The 12,648-nt window shown below is 40.1% G+C and overlaps 3 protein-coding genes across 3 annotated transcripts; all 3 read right to left on the bottom strand.

The window, feature by feature from the left end:
• Positions 1-584: 584 nt before the first annotated feature.
• On the bottom strand, positions 585-1,871 carry cimap1b (ciliary microtubule associated protein 1B). The gene is made up of 6 exons (XM_068739610.1): positions 1,760-1,871; positions 1,450-1,653; positions 1,225-1,326; positions 1,013-1,134; positions 757-897; positions 585-677 (listed from the first exon to the last, which is right to left on the bottom strand). Exons 1-6 carry the CDS (start codon positions 1,869-1,871, stop codon positions 585-587), a joined length of 774 nt encoding a protein of 257 aa, XP_068595711.1.
• Positions 1,872-3,707: 1,836 nt separating this feature from the next.
• Positions 3,708-7,044, bottom strand: zgc:77752 (uncharacterized protein LOC393862 homolog). The gene is made up of 12 exons (XM_068739386.1): positions 6,854-7,044; positions 6,683-6,763; positions 6,284-6,402; positions 5,886-6,023; positions 5,496-5,767; positions 5,106-5,408; positions 4,768-5,016; positions 4,560-4,676; positions 4,368-4,469; positions 4,154-4,234; positions 3,946-4,056; positions 3,708-3,830 (listed from the first exon to the last, which is right to left on the bottom strand). Exons 1-12 carry the CDS (start codon positions 7,042-7,044, stop codon positions 3,708-3,710), a joined length of 1,887 nt encoding a protein of 628 aa, XP_068595487.1.
• Positions 7,045-7,745: 701 nt separating this feature from the next.
• LOC137893934 (ADP-ribosylation factor 5-like) lies at positions 7,746-12,346 on the bottom strand. Its single transcript, XM_068739387.1, has 6 exons — positions 12,225-12,346; positions 10,501-10,581; positions 10,274-10,383; positions 9,460-9,531; positions 9,137-9,259; positions 7,746-9,033 (listed from the first exon to the last, which is right to left on the bottom strand). The coding sequence occupies exons 1-6, from the start codon at positions 12,289-12,291 to the stop codon at positions 8,926-8,928; spliced, it is 561 nt and encodes a 186-aa protein (XP_068595488.1). The 5' UTR covers positions 12,292-12,346; the 3' UTR covers positions 7,746-8,925.
• Positions 12,347-12,648: the final 302 nt, after the last annotated feature.

Raw genomic sequence — 12,648 nt, forward strand, 5'->3', positions numbered from 1 at the left:
TTACTCGATTTCCCGCACGCAGCTAGGTACTTAGCATCACCCAGCGTTTCTATGCAACGAAGACGCTCAAAGGACCTCTTCCTCATACCTCATGCTGCCCTTACAGGTGCCGGGCTAAAATACTTTTACGACACGATTTAGTTTCTGTGTGTAAGACTAGTTTTCAGTTTTCATACAGTTCCAAACGATTTTAGACGCCCATGGTCTTTATGAAATGTTTCAGTCTGATGTCAAAACACCACATTACTGAAACAGCCCTTTTTCAAAGTGTGATATATAATAAATTTTGCCCTGACTTTTAACATAGTTGAATTAACTAATCAATCAGAATGATGGTCAGTTAATTTATTAGGAATTGCATTGACACACAGCTCAGGCATGTGCCACCATTTAAACATTTTTATTTTTGATTTAGCATAATTTTATTAAAATACTGGTAGTGGTCGTAGCCTAGACAAAATCATAAGTAGCTATACAATATGGCCTATAACTGTCAATTCAGTTTGATTATCAATATCTTGAATATTTGTTTTTCTTTTCTGGTTTTGTGGTGCTGCTTGTATGTTTGTAGCAATTTTGGGACATTATTCAGTCACATTTACAATGAGGGGTGCAATGTATTCTGAGTGACGCAGTCCAAAGGAGAAGCTTGGAGCTTTTGCCTTTGTGATGGAAACCTAAGCAGAGAAAAATAAGAAAGAATGATCAAAATGCAAAATACGTGGTGAACAAATAAGAAATCATGATGTTTCTTACCAGTTCAGCATGGTGTGCACCAGGTCCCGGCTTCTTTATCGTTGCATCAGGTATAAAGTTGCGCCCTGCCATGCTGAATTGAGGAGGTTTTTGCCTATAAATACAAGGGTCCACAACTTTGTAGGCGGCAGGGCCAGGAGTCTGAAGGTAAGACAAAACATTGACAACAAAAGTAAGCCACAGGATTTCTATATATTTATTCTTTAGATTTTCAGCTAAATTGCAATGATGATTTTGTACAAAACAAAATGCACACTTTCTTCAGGTCCTCGCTGAAGCTTCCATTTTTGCTGCGGCCACAGAGTGAGTAGGTGGGAGCTGCAGGTGTGATCACAGTCTTGGACCCCAGCACAGAGGGCAGAGTGTAGGCGCCTGGACCTGGAGTATAAGCATCAAGTAAGCGTTGTATTCTTTGTGCCATTAATCTGTATTCCACCACTTGAACAAACACTAAATATAATAAATTACCTGGTGTTTGGCTATTTCTGTATTCTTTGCTCCTCCCAGAGAGAGAGAAAGCAGGAGCCGAGTGAAAGGTCCACTTTACCGAATGCTCTGGAGTGTAGTCTCCTGAAACACCACAGGCATGAGAAGATACTGTTATGCGTTGAGCTCAAATGAAATGCCACTGACCATAATGTCAGCTGTCAGTGATGTGCAAATTGCGCTTCAGTTTTAAAGGGTTTTACTGACCAGGTCCAGGGGCCTTAAAAAGCCCTTGTTCCTTTGGACGACTGTGAAGTGAAAATGCAGGCGTGCCGTCTGGGCCTGCTCTGGTGATTTTGGAGGGGATGAGGTATCTCGGTCCAGGGGAACAATCAGAACTTGCCTGGTTATGGCGTATCCCAAAGCTGAACAGCGGTGCTTTGTATTTAGTAGGATCGTGTTTAGAAATGCCTTTAGGAGGGAAAACCATCAGTATCAGTTCTGACAATAACAATAATATGTTGGTGATTTAAAAAAAAATAATGTTAATAAAGATCTAATGGCCTTCTAGTTATACCTATCAGTACAGGCAGCGCATACTTGGGTCCTGGGCTACTGTACATGGCAGCTATTGGCCCTCTCGGCTTGTGGGGCCTCCATGTACCAACACAAGCGTCAGTGCTTGACATAACCCTGGAGGAGAGCGTTACAGAATAGAAGAGAAATGTTGCGGCCAAAAGTCAATTCTACTATCATGACAAATAATGCAAGTAATGCAGATTCAGTCAAACCGATTTCATGTATCTCTGTAGTAAAAAGCTACAAAGATGAGTGAATCTGGATCTATCCATCCATCCATTTTTCTTAGGTTAGGTTCAACTTTATTGTCATTAATACACATGTACAAGTATAAGGTAAAGAAATGCAGTTTAGTATCTAGCCAGAAGTGCAATTATTAGACAGAATTATACATATATTTATAATATATAAATATTATATTTTCAGCATCTGATCTGCCTTGGGGTTCACAGGTCTGCTGCGACCGGCTCAAGGGAGACACTGGCAGTGCTACTCTAGCTCCTGCCAACCACACAACTCGTGCTGCCCCCGAGGCGGCATTACACTTTATTTTTATTTTTATGTTTGTTATAAAAGTCTCATTCCGAGGTCAAAAAAAAAAAAAAGAAGAAAAATCTACACTTTATTGAAAACTTAAATATTATTCAATTAACTTCTACCAATGACATACTCAATTTTATTTTCATTATGTTCCCCAAATTCACACTGGACCATTATAGTTTCACAAATTTCTTGTATTGACAAAAGTGCATTTCTGTAATGTCCCTTGTCTTTGGGAACATTTAAACAATCTGTGCCATTTTCTATGTACTTGTGTATATATATATATATATGGATGGATATATCATACATCCAGAGTAGCCTGCAACCAAACCATAAGACGTCTGCCGAATTAAGACTGACCACTTTGAGCTTTGTTCAGCTCTGAGTTCAATGACTGTCTTAAAGTATATAAAATAATTTTACCTCATCAAAACCTCGATCCTGCTGTGAATAATCCTTTGTGTTGGCTTTTAATCTTGGAACTTTGTTCTCTGAACCTAAGAACAGAGTGTTTAGTGTTTGTCAACTTCACTATGACAACACTGCCATAGAGACAATCATGGTTAATGTCTGTCTTGTACGGACATGCACGTGAACAGATTACCGAATATGAATAAATAAAACTGTATGCATATTTTGTAAATGATTATGAGGTATAAAAGGGTGAAACAGGCTAGAGACCATTACTTATCAGTAAAGATTGTTTTAATGATATTACTGAATTCTAATTTCATTGGACATTGGAGTGGTTCAAGCCAAGGCACACAAATCTGGTCCTAAAACTCAATTTATTGTAATCTCGAGTGCATTCCTTCATTCGTGACTGGTGGTACAGACACTAGTGTGTCAAAGCATAAGAACACAGTCTTGTTAGTGCCAGAACAGTTTGAACGAGAGAGCCATTGAGTGAGGTGAGGGGAGACCGTAGTTCATATTGTCAATGTATTTGTCATTTGAAAACAAAATAGGGAAACTTAATGATAAATCCACATCCAATGTGATATGTGATAATAAAAGTAAAGGTATACGTATGGCCTAATCGGATTGTAACAGTAAGTTCTAGACGGGGACTCCAGGAACAAAACGACCAGACCTTTCTGCACAAATGCGTTTCATAGTGATAAAAACAGATAAGCATAAAGGTGATGCTAATAGCATCAGCCATGGCTCTGTTTTGTTCAGGCGCCATGATAAGTCTTGACAGCGAGCCAATATGCACAGTTACAAGGTCCTGAAACTAAAGCAGCTTTAGGATTAAGGTGTCAGACACTTTCTTATTCATTCTTCCCATTACTCCCTACTGCATTTTACGCTTCTCAGCTGTGCCCATAAGCATGTAAAATTATATCTCTAAAATTATTTTTAAAAAAGATGCTCCATTTCCAATTGATTGGATCAGCTCTTCAGAGTGCAGCATTTGCGCTGCAGGCCCTGGTGAGGTATCTGGAGTTGTGGAAGGTTTCTCTCAAACTTGTCTTCAGGACCGTCATCAAAGTTGCAAGGCTCCCTAATTCCTCTTGGGAGCGCTGCTGATAAAAAATATATATATATATAAAAAAAAAAAAAGAAAGCGTAGTTATTGACCTAAACAGCACAACCTCACATACTCTTTGTCATATTATGAAACTACATTTGTCCTACCCTTGTAAGTGTCCGCATCAGTCGTTGTAACACTAACTCCTCTCTGTGTGGACACAGGCTGGTTACCGTACTCACACAGCTCAGAAGACAATAGATGGTGTCCCTCTGTGGCTACAATGATGTCGCACAGATGAGGAGTTTTTTAAATCTTGCCCAAAGAGGTTCAGAATACTCACAAGTCAGATAACTGATCTCACAGTTGTCTTACCTTCTTGAGCACACTGAGAGACTTTCTGTTGTTTGCACCACAACTCAACCTGACTATGTCGTCTGCACTTAGAACAGGCTCCTGGGCGATGGAAGGAAGCAGAAAAAAAGAATGTGTAGATTGAGATTCATAAGACTGAGATGTACTTTTACTGCCCAGTCCCATCACAATAGGGAATTTCTACTATTAGGCCCTCTTTTTTGGTGCAACTGACCCTTAACTTGTCCAGCCAGGTCCACAGAAGGCAACTGAGAACATTGGGATCTAATTCTGTAACTAGCAGAGCCCAGCCACAGTCGTTCACGTTCAGCTCCTCCTATTTAAACGGAGAGCAGCAGTAGTAGTTCAGTAACTTATCAGCGCAAAAATCAAAGTCGAATGTGAAATGGGTTTGCGTAAGTGTCACCTGCAGCAGAATCGATCTTTGCAGAATGGTCTCTCCTGGAGGACCCTGGTCTGCCATTGCCCTGGCAACAGCACGGGCAACTGAGGTTGAGCCTGGATTATGTGGATTTCTGCACAACTTTATATGACAGAGATCAGAATGTGTAAGAGCACTTGCATCAAAGACTCTCATTACAATCAGAATTCTTCACAATGAGAAACACATTCACCTCCGTGTTCGAGCTATATTTAGGAAATGTCTTTTTAGTTGTGTTCTGAGCTCTCTTAGTACGGCTGTTGCTTGTTTTTATGTTGGATATTGGAATGTTGTGAGATAGATTTTTCTTGCTTCGATAGCCTGGAGAAACTGCGATAAGGCTCGGACTCGTTGATCTCAGATCAGTTCGTATGAGATCCTGCGCACGCCATTGTCTCCCATTTCCAATTACTGGTATAGAGTATGGACTCAGCTCCAGATCCTTCCACACAAAACACATAAAAGTTAGAAAAGATTGTCTAAATATTTTTTAACATTCAGAAATCATCCGCTGAAAATATGAAATTGGACCTCTTGTAGCGCGATCTTGCTAAGATCAGAGTCACTATAGCTGCGTTTTTCCAGTAGCATCCCTCTCTTCCTCTGCAGGACTCCCAGCTGCTCATCCCAGGAGGATACTGACCCCGAGTCCACCCACGAGCCAGTATGGCCCTCCCTCAGCAAGGGCAGGTACTGTTTGGCTACCAAAGTCTCCCTCACAGTCCTGCTCAAGGTCTTCATTGCAGACCTCTTCTCTAGCTCATCGTGGACCTCTGGAGGTGCAGGGAGACCCAGGGCTAGGCAGGACAGGCGCACACACAAGAGGTACACCACCTGATGAGACGGTCAATAGAGGCTGAGACAGGAGGAGGCGCTCAAATGTTCCAACAGTGTAGTCTGTGTTAATGACTGGACCCTGACCTTGGGTGTGTCTCTGAGGGTACGTGCCTCTTGGCCATGCAGCAGTAACACCTGTCGATTTAAATAGTGCTGTAGGGTGAAAGGGGCTCCATGTCTCAGGCTGAGGTCTGGGTATTGGACCAGCTGTGTACTAAGCAAGCGAGCAAAGTCAAACACTTGGCTGATCTGTGCCCGGGTTTGGATAGAGCGAGGTCGCTTAATCCGAACATAGTGAACAGCCTCGCTTGGGCTGATACGCAAAATGTAGATCAAGTAACAAGCTATCAGGACACCTGTGAGGAGAGAAAAAGGGAATACACACTTAACATGAGAGCACTGCATGCATGTATGTATGTATGTATATGCAGTGTGTACATTAACGGTAGAAATCATATGCATACTACATCATACCTGTCCTGCCCAGGCCTGCATGGCAATGCACAGCCACTCTTCCTTCTCTTACTGCAAATGCCAAGACCTTCACCCCATCAATAATACCAACCAGAGAGGATACACCAAAATCTGGCATTCCAAAGTTGTAAAAGTAAACTGCAAATACACAAATACGTGCACACATGAATACCTTTGGTAAAATAACAAGATCAACTGTGTTTTCGGGCCTCTTCATAATTCAGAATGATTTAAACCACAAACGTCTCTCATCAGATTTGTTTAAACCTTGACTGTTAAACCTTTCCATTCAGACACACTTTGTGACGGGTACAGATTTCCAGTTGGATAAAATGTACGAATAAACCTCATTGTAACTTCTTTGTTGTGGATGGTTAATGAATAATAATACATCTCACTGTCATTCTCCATGAAGATCTGTGGAGAGTATGTGAAACCGCTTTCAGCGTCGAGAGGTGGTCCACAGTGAGCATGCTCTCCTGGAAGCTGCATGTTGATAATTGATCGGATGTTCAACCTAGGAAAAAATAAAAAATACAATCATTACGAATATAACTGTTGACATGGATATTGTGTTTCTGTCTTAAGAGGACCATCTCTATTTACATACTTAAAAAGTAATGTGTACATCGTTTATTCATTTTATTTTCCATATGTCACCTACACAGTATATGCATAGGATGTACAATAAGGGGACATAATGTCGTCACACCGTTAAAGATGATCAGAATTTATTCATGTACATTAACATAAAGCAAAGATGCTCAGGAGAACCACAGAACCATTACAGTGATGACCTTCGAAACTGGTCAATGATGCTGTATTTCTCAATTAGATTATTGGATGGCCGTGCCATGGCAATTATGTCATCTGTGACCCTGCAAAAGGAAGAAGTTCATGATCAGTGAACTACTTAAAACAGCCCATACTGAAGAAACATCTACACAAGTGCAGTAATGCGATCTTACCAAGAGGAAAAAAGGCCTCGAATGACCTGCTGGTTTGATTTCCAGCACTCGGGTCCTTCATAGCGACAGTCTTTTCCTCCACAGGCCAGCAGACAGAGGAGCTTGGGAGGAATTGCCTTTACCAGGTTCTCCCGGGCCTGGGTGTACGATGGTCGTGGTACTGGTATGTGCGAGGTCAAGGTTGGAATCATCCTGTACCAGGAGTAAGGCCCATCAGTCAGCCTGCGATATCACACTTCAAATGTGAAGGGTTGTGTCCCGACTGGTAACCCCGAGTCAGCCTCATGCCAGTGAATGTGAAGATACATGCATACCGTGCATGACATTCACTAATGCTGACTTAGCAGCTGCTGCAATTCTATTATTCTTAATGCAGAAAAAAAAGCAAAAATAAAAATAAACTATATCCAAAAAGGACATGAACAATAGCTAAGTATCTAGACTACAGTGGAAACTAATACTCAGTGTAGCAGTACAATGCAATGTAATCAACGGAAAGCAAAATTTACCTTGTTGATTATGTTGGAGGATCCCATTCAAAGCATTTTCAGAGTGAGAATGTGAATGCAAGTGGTTCCTCTCCTCTACTCTGACCCACCCTGCTGCTTACAGATACACACAAACTGTGCTGACCCAGCTTCACTAAGCCTGATTAGCCGTCATAAAGACAATAGAACAAACATAAAGACATTATAGCAAGCCAATTATAGAATGCTTATTCCTTCACCTATAATTAATTACCTGGCAGTAAAATGTATCAATTGGACAATGATTATGCATCGCTGTTGTCATCTCTTTTGTTCAATACTGTGGCATTTCCACTGGTTGTTGACAGCGCTTAGCTCGTGCATATAATCAAAGACTCAAAAACAAGTCTTTCTTTTTACTTTGGCTTTATTCAGAGCTTTTTTCTAAAATATTTTAAGCACAAAAAATGAAATGTAAGAGTGGCAGCTCGAACACTTGCAATCATAGTTTGGAATGCTTACTCAAGTGAAAGGACCAGTATGTATATATTTTAGCTTAGAGGGGTAAATTCAAAGAATATAATAAGCTATTTTCTTTCAGGCAGTAGACGACGTTCAGCATGAACCCACTGCCAAAAGACAAAACAGCAAAAACATGCCACCGAACTGTGTCTGCCAAGACTGGTCCTGAATCAATACCGATACTATTTATCCTTCAGTCTTCTGGTTTTAAGGACTAAATGCTCATTGAATACCTTAAATGTTTAAATCAAATCAATTTTTATTTTGGCCTTTCGAAAGGGGAAAAAAGAGCAACTATTTCTCTAATGTATAACAAAGCTAAAATATTTGTGAACTGAGATTAAAGCAGAAAAACAAACATTTAATTCTCCTGCACCACAACTTGAACAGTGGCACATAAGAGTGGGTGTGGCCCGAGAATGAGACAAATAAATGATTACTGAGATGTTGTGCATCAAAGAACCAGAAGACAAGTTCCTTTTTGGAGCCACGTTTCCTAATAAACACAACATCTGTATCATCCATCATCCATCTCATCCTGGCTGGAGTAACGGCTTTGCTTGAAATACAAGGAATAGCAGCAAAGAGCAAAAAGTCAAGCAAACATCAATGAACAACAAAGTTGTTCTCCCCCCCAAAGCTCTATGGTTACATTGCCCAATTGGCTTTAACTAAATCAGACAATTACAGAAGTGGTTATGCCAGAGGGGGGGGGGTAAAAAAAAAAACCTGCCTGGACAGGAGCCATGGCATTAAAGTGGGTTAAAAAAACGACACCTTGAACATTACTGGAATAAATGGTTACATTACATTTCCTCAAAAGGCCATTTGGTCATCATACATCTCAATGTGTAGATACAACCTTCTGCTGTGTAAGGGTTTTGGGGGAAAGCAACTGGCAAGAATAACGATGAGGTCGAGAGACACTACGATAACAGTAATGAAAACAGAAGAAGAAAATATCACATTAAAATTCCCCAAAATTGATTTTATAGTCCACCAGCTGTGTCCTTTAGTGAACATTCGTGCCGGAAGACCAGAAGTCGATGGATTGAATTTGCCTTCTCTCCGGCCTCGAGCTGTTCAGTATGCCTCTTTCTTCGATCCACCTTTTGACAACTCGTTGCTTAGCCAGTCAAGTCCTTCATACAGCCCCACGCCCTGGGTGGCACAGGCTGACTGGATGTACCACTGTGTGGAGCCAGAGATTAGATGTCAAGACTTAGGCATGCGTCTTAGCATTCTCATTCTTATTGCAGGTGTAGCACAGCATGTTTCTGCTCAGATTACTCACACATCTGCGGTTGTCCTTCAGGCCCAGTCTTTCTGTAAGTTCAGCGACTGGGAGGGCATTAGGAAGGTCCTGTTTGTTGGCAAACACCAGCAAAACCGCATCTTTTAACTCTTCCTCATTTAACTAAAAGGAAGAAGAAAGATTACACCATTAGCTGTAGTATATAAACCTTAGCCAGAGCTACATTCGCACATTGTAAGGAGAGTTTTCACATGTCCAGTTAGGAGTCAAATTCAATAACAGGATTCGTCCTGACAAAACATTAGACAAAGTTAAGGTGCATGACAATAATATGAAATTGAAAAAACGTAGTAAATACATACCATCTTTGTGAGCTCGTCTTTAGACTCTTCCACTCGCTCTCTGTCATTGCTGTCCACTACATAGATGAGACCCTTGTTGACAGCAAACAACAAACAAACATTTGAGCGGCTAGAAATACCCTGTTGTTAGAGCTACACCAATTAGCAATTTATTTGGCTAATTAATAACAACAGTAGACAGAAACAAAAGATAGTCAATTTGTTTTAGAACTATTTTGGATCATTTCAATGAAAAAACATTGTCCTGCATTTCTGCCTCCTGCTTATAAACTGAAAACCTCTGGTTTTTATATTTAAATATGTCACCTTTGACCTTTTTTACACTTTACTGACAGACACACTTGAGGCAGTTTGAAAACTATATCTAAAATTTTAAAGCCTTAAAATGCAGTCTTTAAATTGTTAATAAATAAAATCAGTATATAGTTTGGCTGGTGCGGGTCACCCTTAGGTGAGTGAACCAATTTCATTCATGGTTTAATGAAGCGTCCATTAAAAAGGTGACGATTACATTCATCATTCATACTTTTAACAGCAGAAGAATTGGGAACATATTTTCAAAGACAGCCTCTGTTAAATGACGTGTGTTGCAATGCAAGAGCAAAAGAAACCATGAACAAAATGCGTAGTTACTTTAGGAAGTTGCTTCATCATATTCAACATGCGTCTTGATTAAATGAGTCGACATGTTGCTCTCAGCAGAGCTTTTGTGCTTCGTTGGAATGCTGATGTCGCTCTTCTGTTAACCACAGAGTTAGCTTTGCTGTATAAAACACAAAGCTGTCCCATGGCACTGAAGAAATGTTACTCATACCTGTGTGTTCTGGAAGTAATGCCTCCAGAGGGGCCTGATCTTGTCCTGGCCACCCACATCCCACACGGTGAAATTGATATTTTTATATTCTACGGTCTCCACATTAAAACCTTTAAAGGGGAAAGAGAGAAGATACATCTTTAGCAATGTTGTACAGAAAGTTCAATGACTGTTGAGAAAACAATCAAGAATCGTAATATACTTTAGAGTATCCGTCTGTCGCTTACCAATGGTTGGGATGGTGGTTACAATTTCACCAAGCTTCAATTTGTACAAGATTGTTGTTTTTCCAGCAGCATCCAGCCCAACTGCAAGGAAAAGGATATTTTAAAATCAGCATATATATATATATATATATAAGTAGAGGGAAGAAAACAAAGCTACTGTGTAGAAAATTATAAAAAGTAAATTACTGTAGCAACTTACATTTTCCTTTAGATACAGTGGTGTGAAATAGTGTCCCCACCCCCCCTCCCCGATTCATTCTGTTTTTGCATGTTTGTCACACGCAGCAATCAAATTTAAATACTGGTCAAAGACAAATTCTAATCCAGACCTATCTTCTATTTTTATGTATTTTTACCTGGGATCTTTGGCCGATGAGGAATAAACTTTTGAAAGTGACTGAACCCTGTTTTCATTTTGAGATGGCAACATAAACACAAAATGCAGTTTTTAAATGAAGGTTTTTATCATTAAGTGAGGGGGGGGGGGGGGGGGGGTCCAAACCTACACGGCCCTGTGTGGAAAAAGTGATTGACCAAATGTGAATCCTTCATGCAATGCTATTTTCTCTGTAAAAACTCTAACATTTAATAATCAAATTAACTTAATGGAAACCACATCGCTATTCCAAGATGGAATTAATAATGTAAAGTAACAACACGAGTCCATCACCCTTTATGCTGATTAAATAACAGCAAGCACCCAGACAGGTCTAAAGAGCTCGGATACAGACTAAAGAGCTAGGATACAGATCTAAAGAGCTAGGATACAGATTTAAAGAGCTAGGATACAGACTAAAGAGCTAGGATACAGACTAAAGAGCTAGGATACAGACTAAAGAGCTAGGATACAGACTAAAGAGCTAGGATACAGACTAAAGAGCTAGGATACAGACTAAAGAGCTAGGATACAGACTAAAGAGCTAGGATACAGACTAAAGAGCTAGGATACAGACTAAAGAGCTAGGATACAGATCTAAAGAGCTAGGATACAGATCTAAAGAGCTAGGATACAGACTAAAGAGCTAGGATACAGATCTAAAGAGCTAGGATACAGGTCTAAAGAGCTAGGATACAGGTCTAAAGAGCTAGGATACAGACTAAAGAGCTAGGATACAGATCTAAAGAGCTAGGATACAGATCTAGAGAGCTAGGATACCGATCTAAAGAGCTAGGATACAGATCTAAAGAGCTAGGATACAGATCTAAAGAGCTAGGATACAGATCTAGAGAGCTAGGATACCGATCTAAAGAGCTAGGATACAGATCTAAAGAGCTAGGATACATGATGAAAGACAGCGTTTAGGGCAAAGACAGAATGGCAATAAAAGCGTATTTTCTTCTCAATTGCTGTCAGAAATACAAATAATTTCTACAGAAACGATTGTTAATGGTAACAAAATAAAGTTACAATAATGGAAGTCAATAAACATCAATTTAAGCTATTTTCCAAAGCAGAACGACGACAGCATATTTCAGTGTCCAACTTAACTTAAGAAAAACGAATTATTTGAGCCAACTTCAAGCCAGAAGGCTATTTTTTACGTAGTTTTCCAACAACAACGAATAGCATGGTACTTTTGTCCACCTTCTGGGGCAGAACTTAAAATATTTGAGAAACACACGGGCATTAAATGCTCAAGAACTAGGCTGGCTAGGTAACGAATAACTTTAGCAATGTTAGCTGCAGCTAACCAACGCTGAGGTTAGCCGAAACTTTCACTCACCCATCAAAATCCTCATTCGTTTAGCGCCAAACAAACGGCCTAATAGCCCCGAGATGGTCAGCCCCATGTCGAGCCGAGGATGTTTGAAGCTGCAGGACGGGCAAGCGACACCTTTTGATATAGCTATTCTAATTTTGACACGAGTCCGGCAACGAGTGCCACGTCCGGGCCAACGTGGAAGCAATGACGTCACCAATTTGAATCAACTTTATCAACAACACACGTGTTCTCTTCATCGTGACGTTTTTAATACAATTCTTGTTTTTTTCTACGCAGTTATTTAATGTTTAACTTAAGTAACGCAATTATCCTGTATTTTTACTTAAATAAATAAATAAACATAATAAATAGTAAAATAAACGACCCACTTGGCGGATTATAAAAGGGACGCCCCATTCATGCCGCTAGACGTCTATGTAAGATT

Source organism: Brachionichthys hirsutus, chromosome 5, assembly GCF_040956055.1.
Source record: "Brachionichthys hirsutus isolate HB-005 chromosome 5, CSIRO-AGI_Bhir_v1, whole genome shotgun sequence".
NCBI classification, from domain to species: Eukaryota; Metazoa; Chordata; class Actinopteri; order Lophiiformes; family Brachionichthyidae; genus Brachionichthys; species Brachionichthys hirsutus.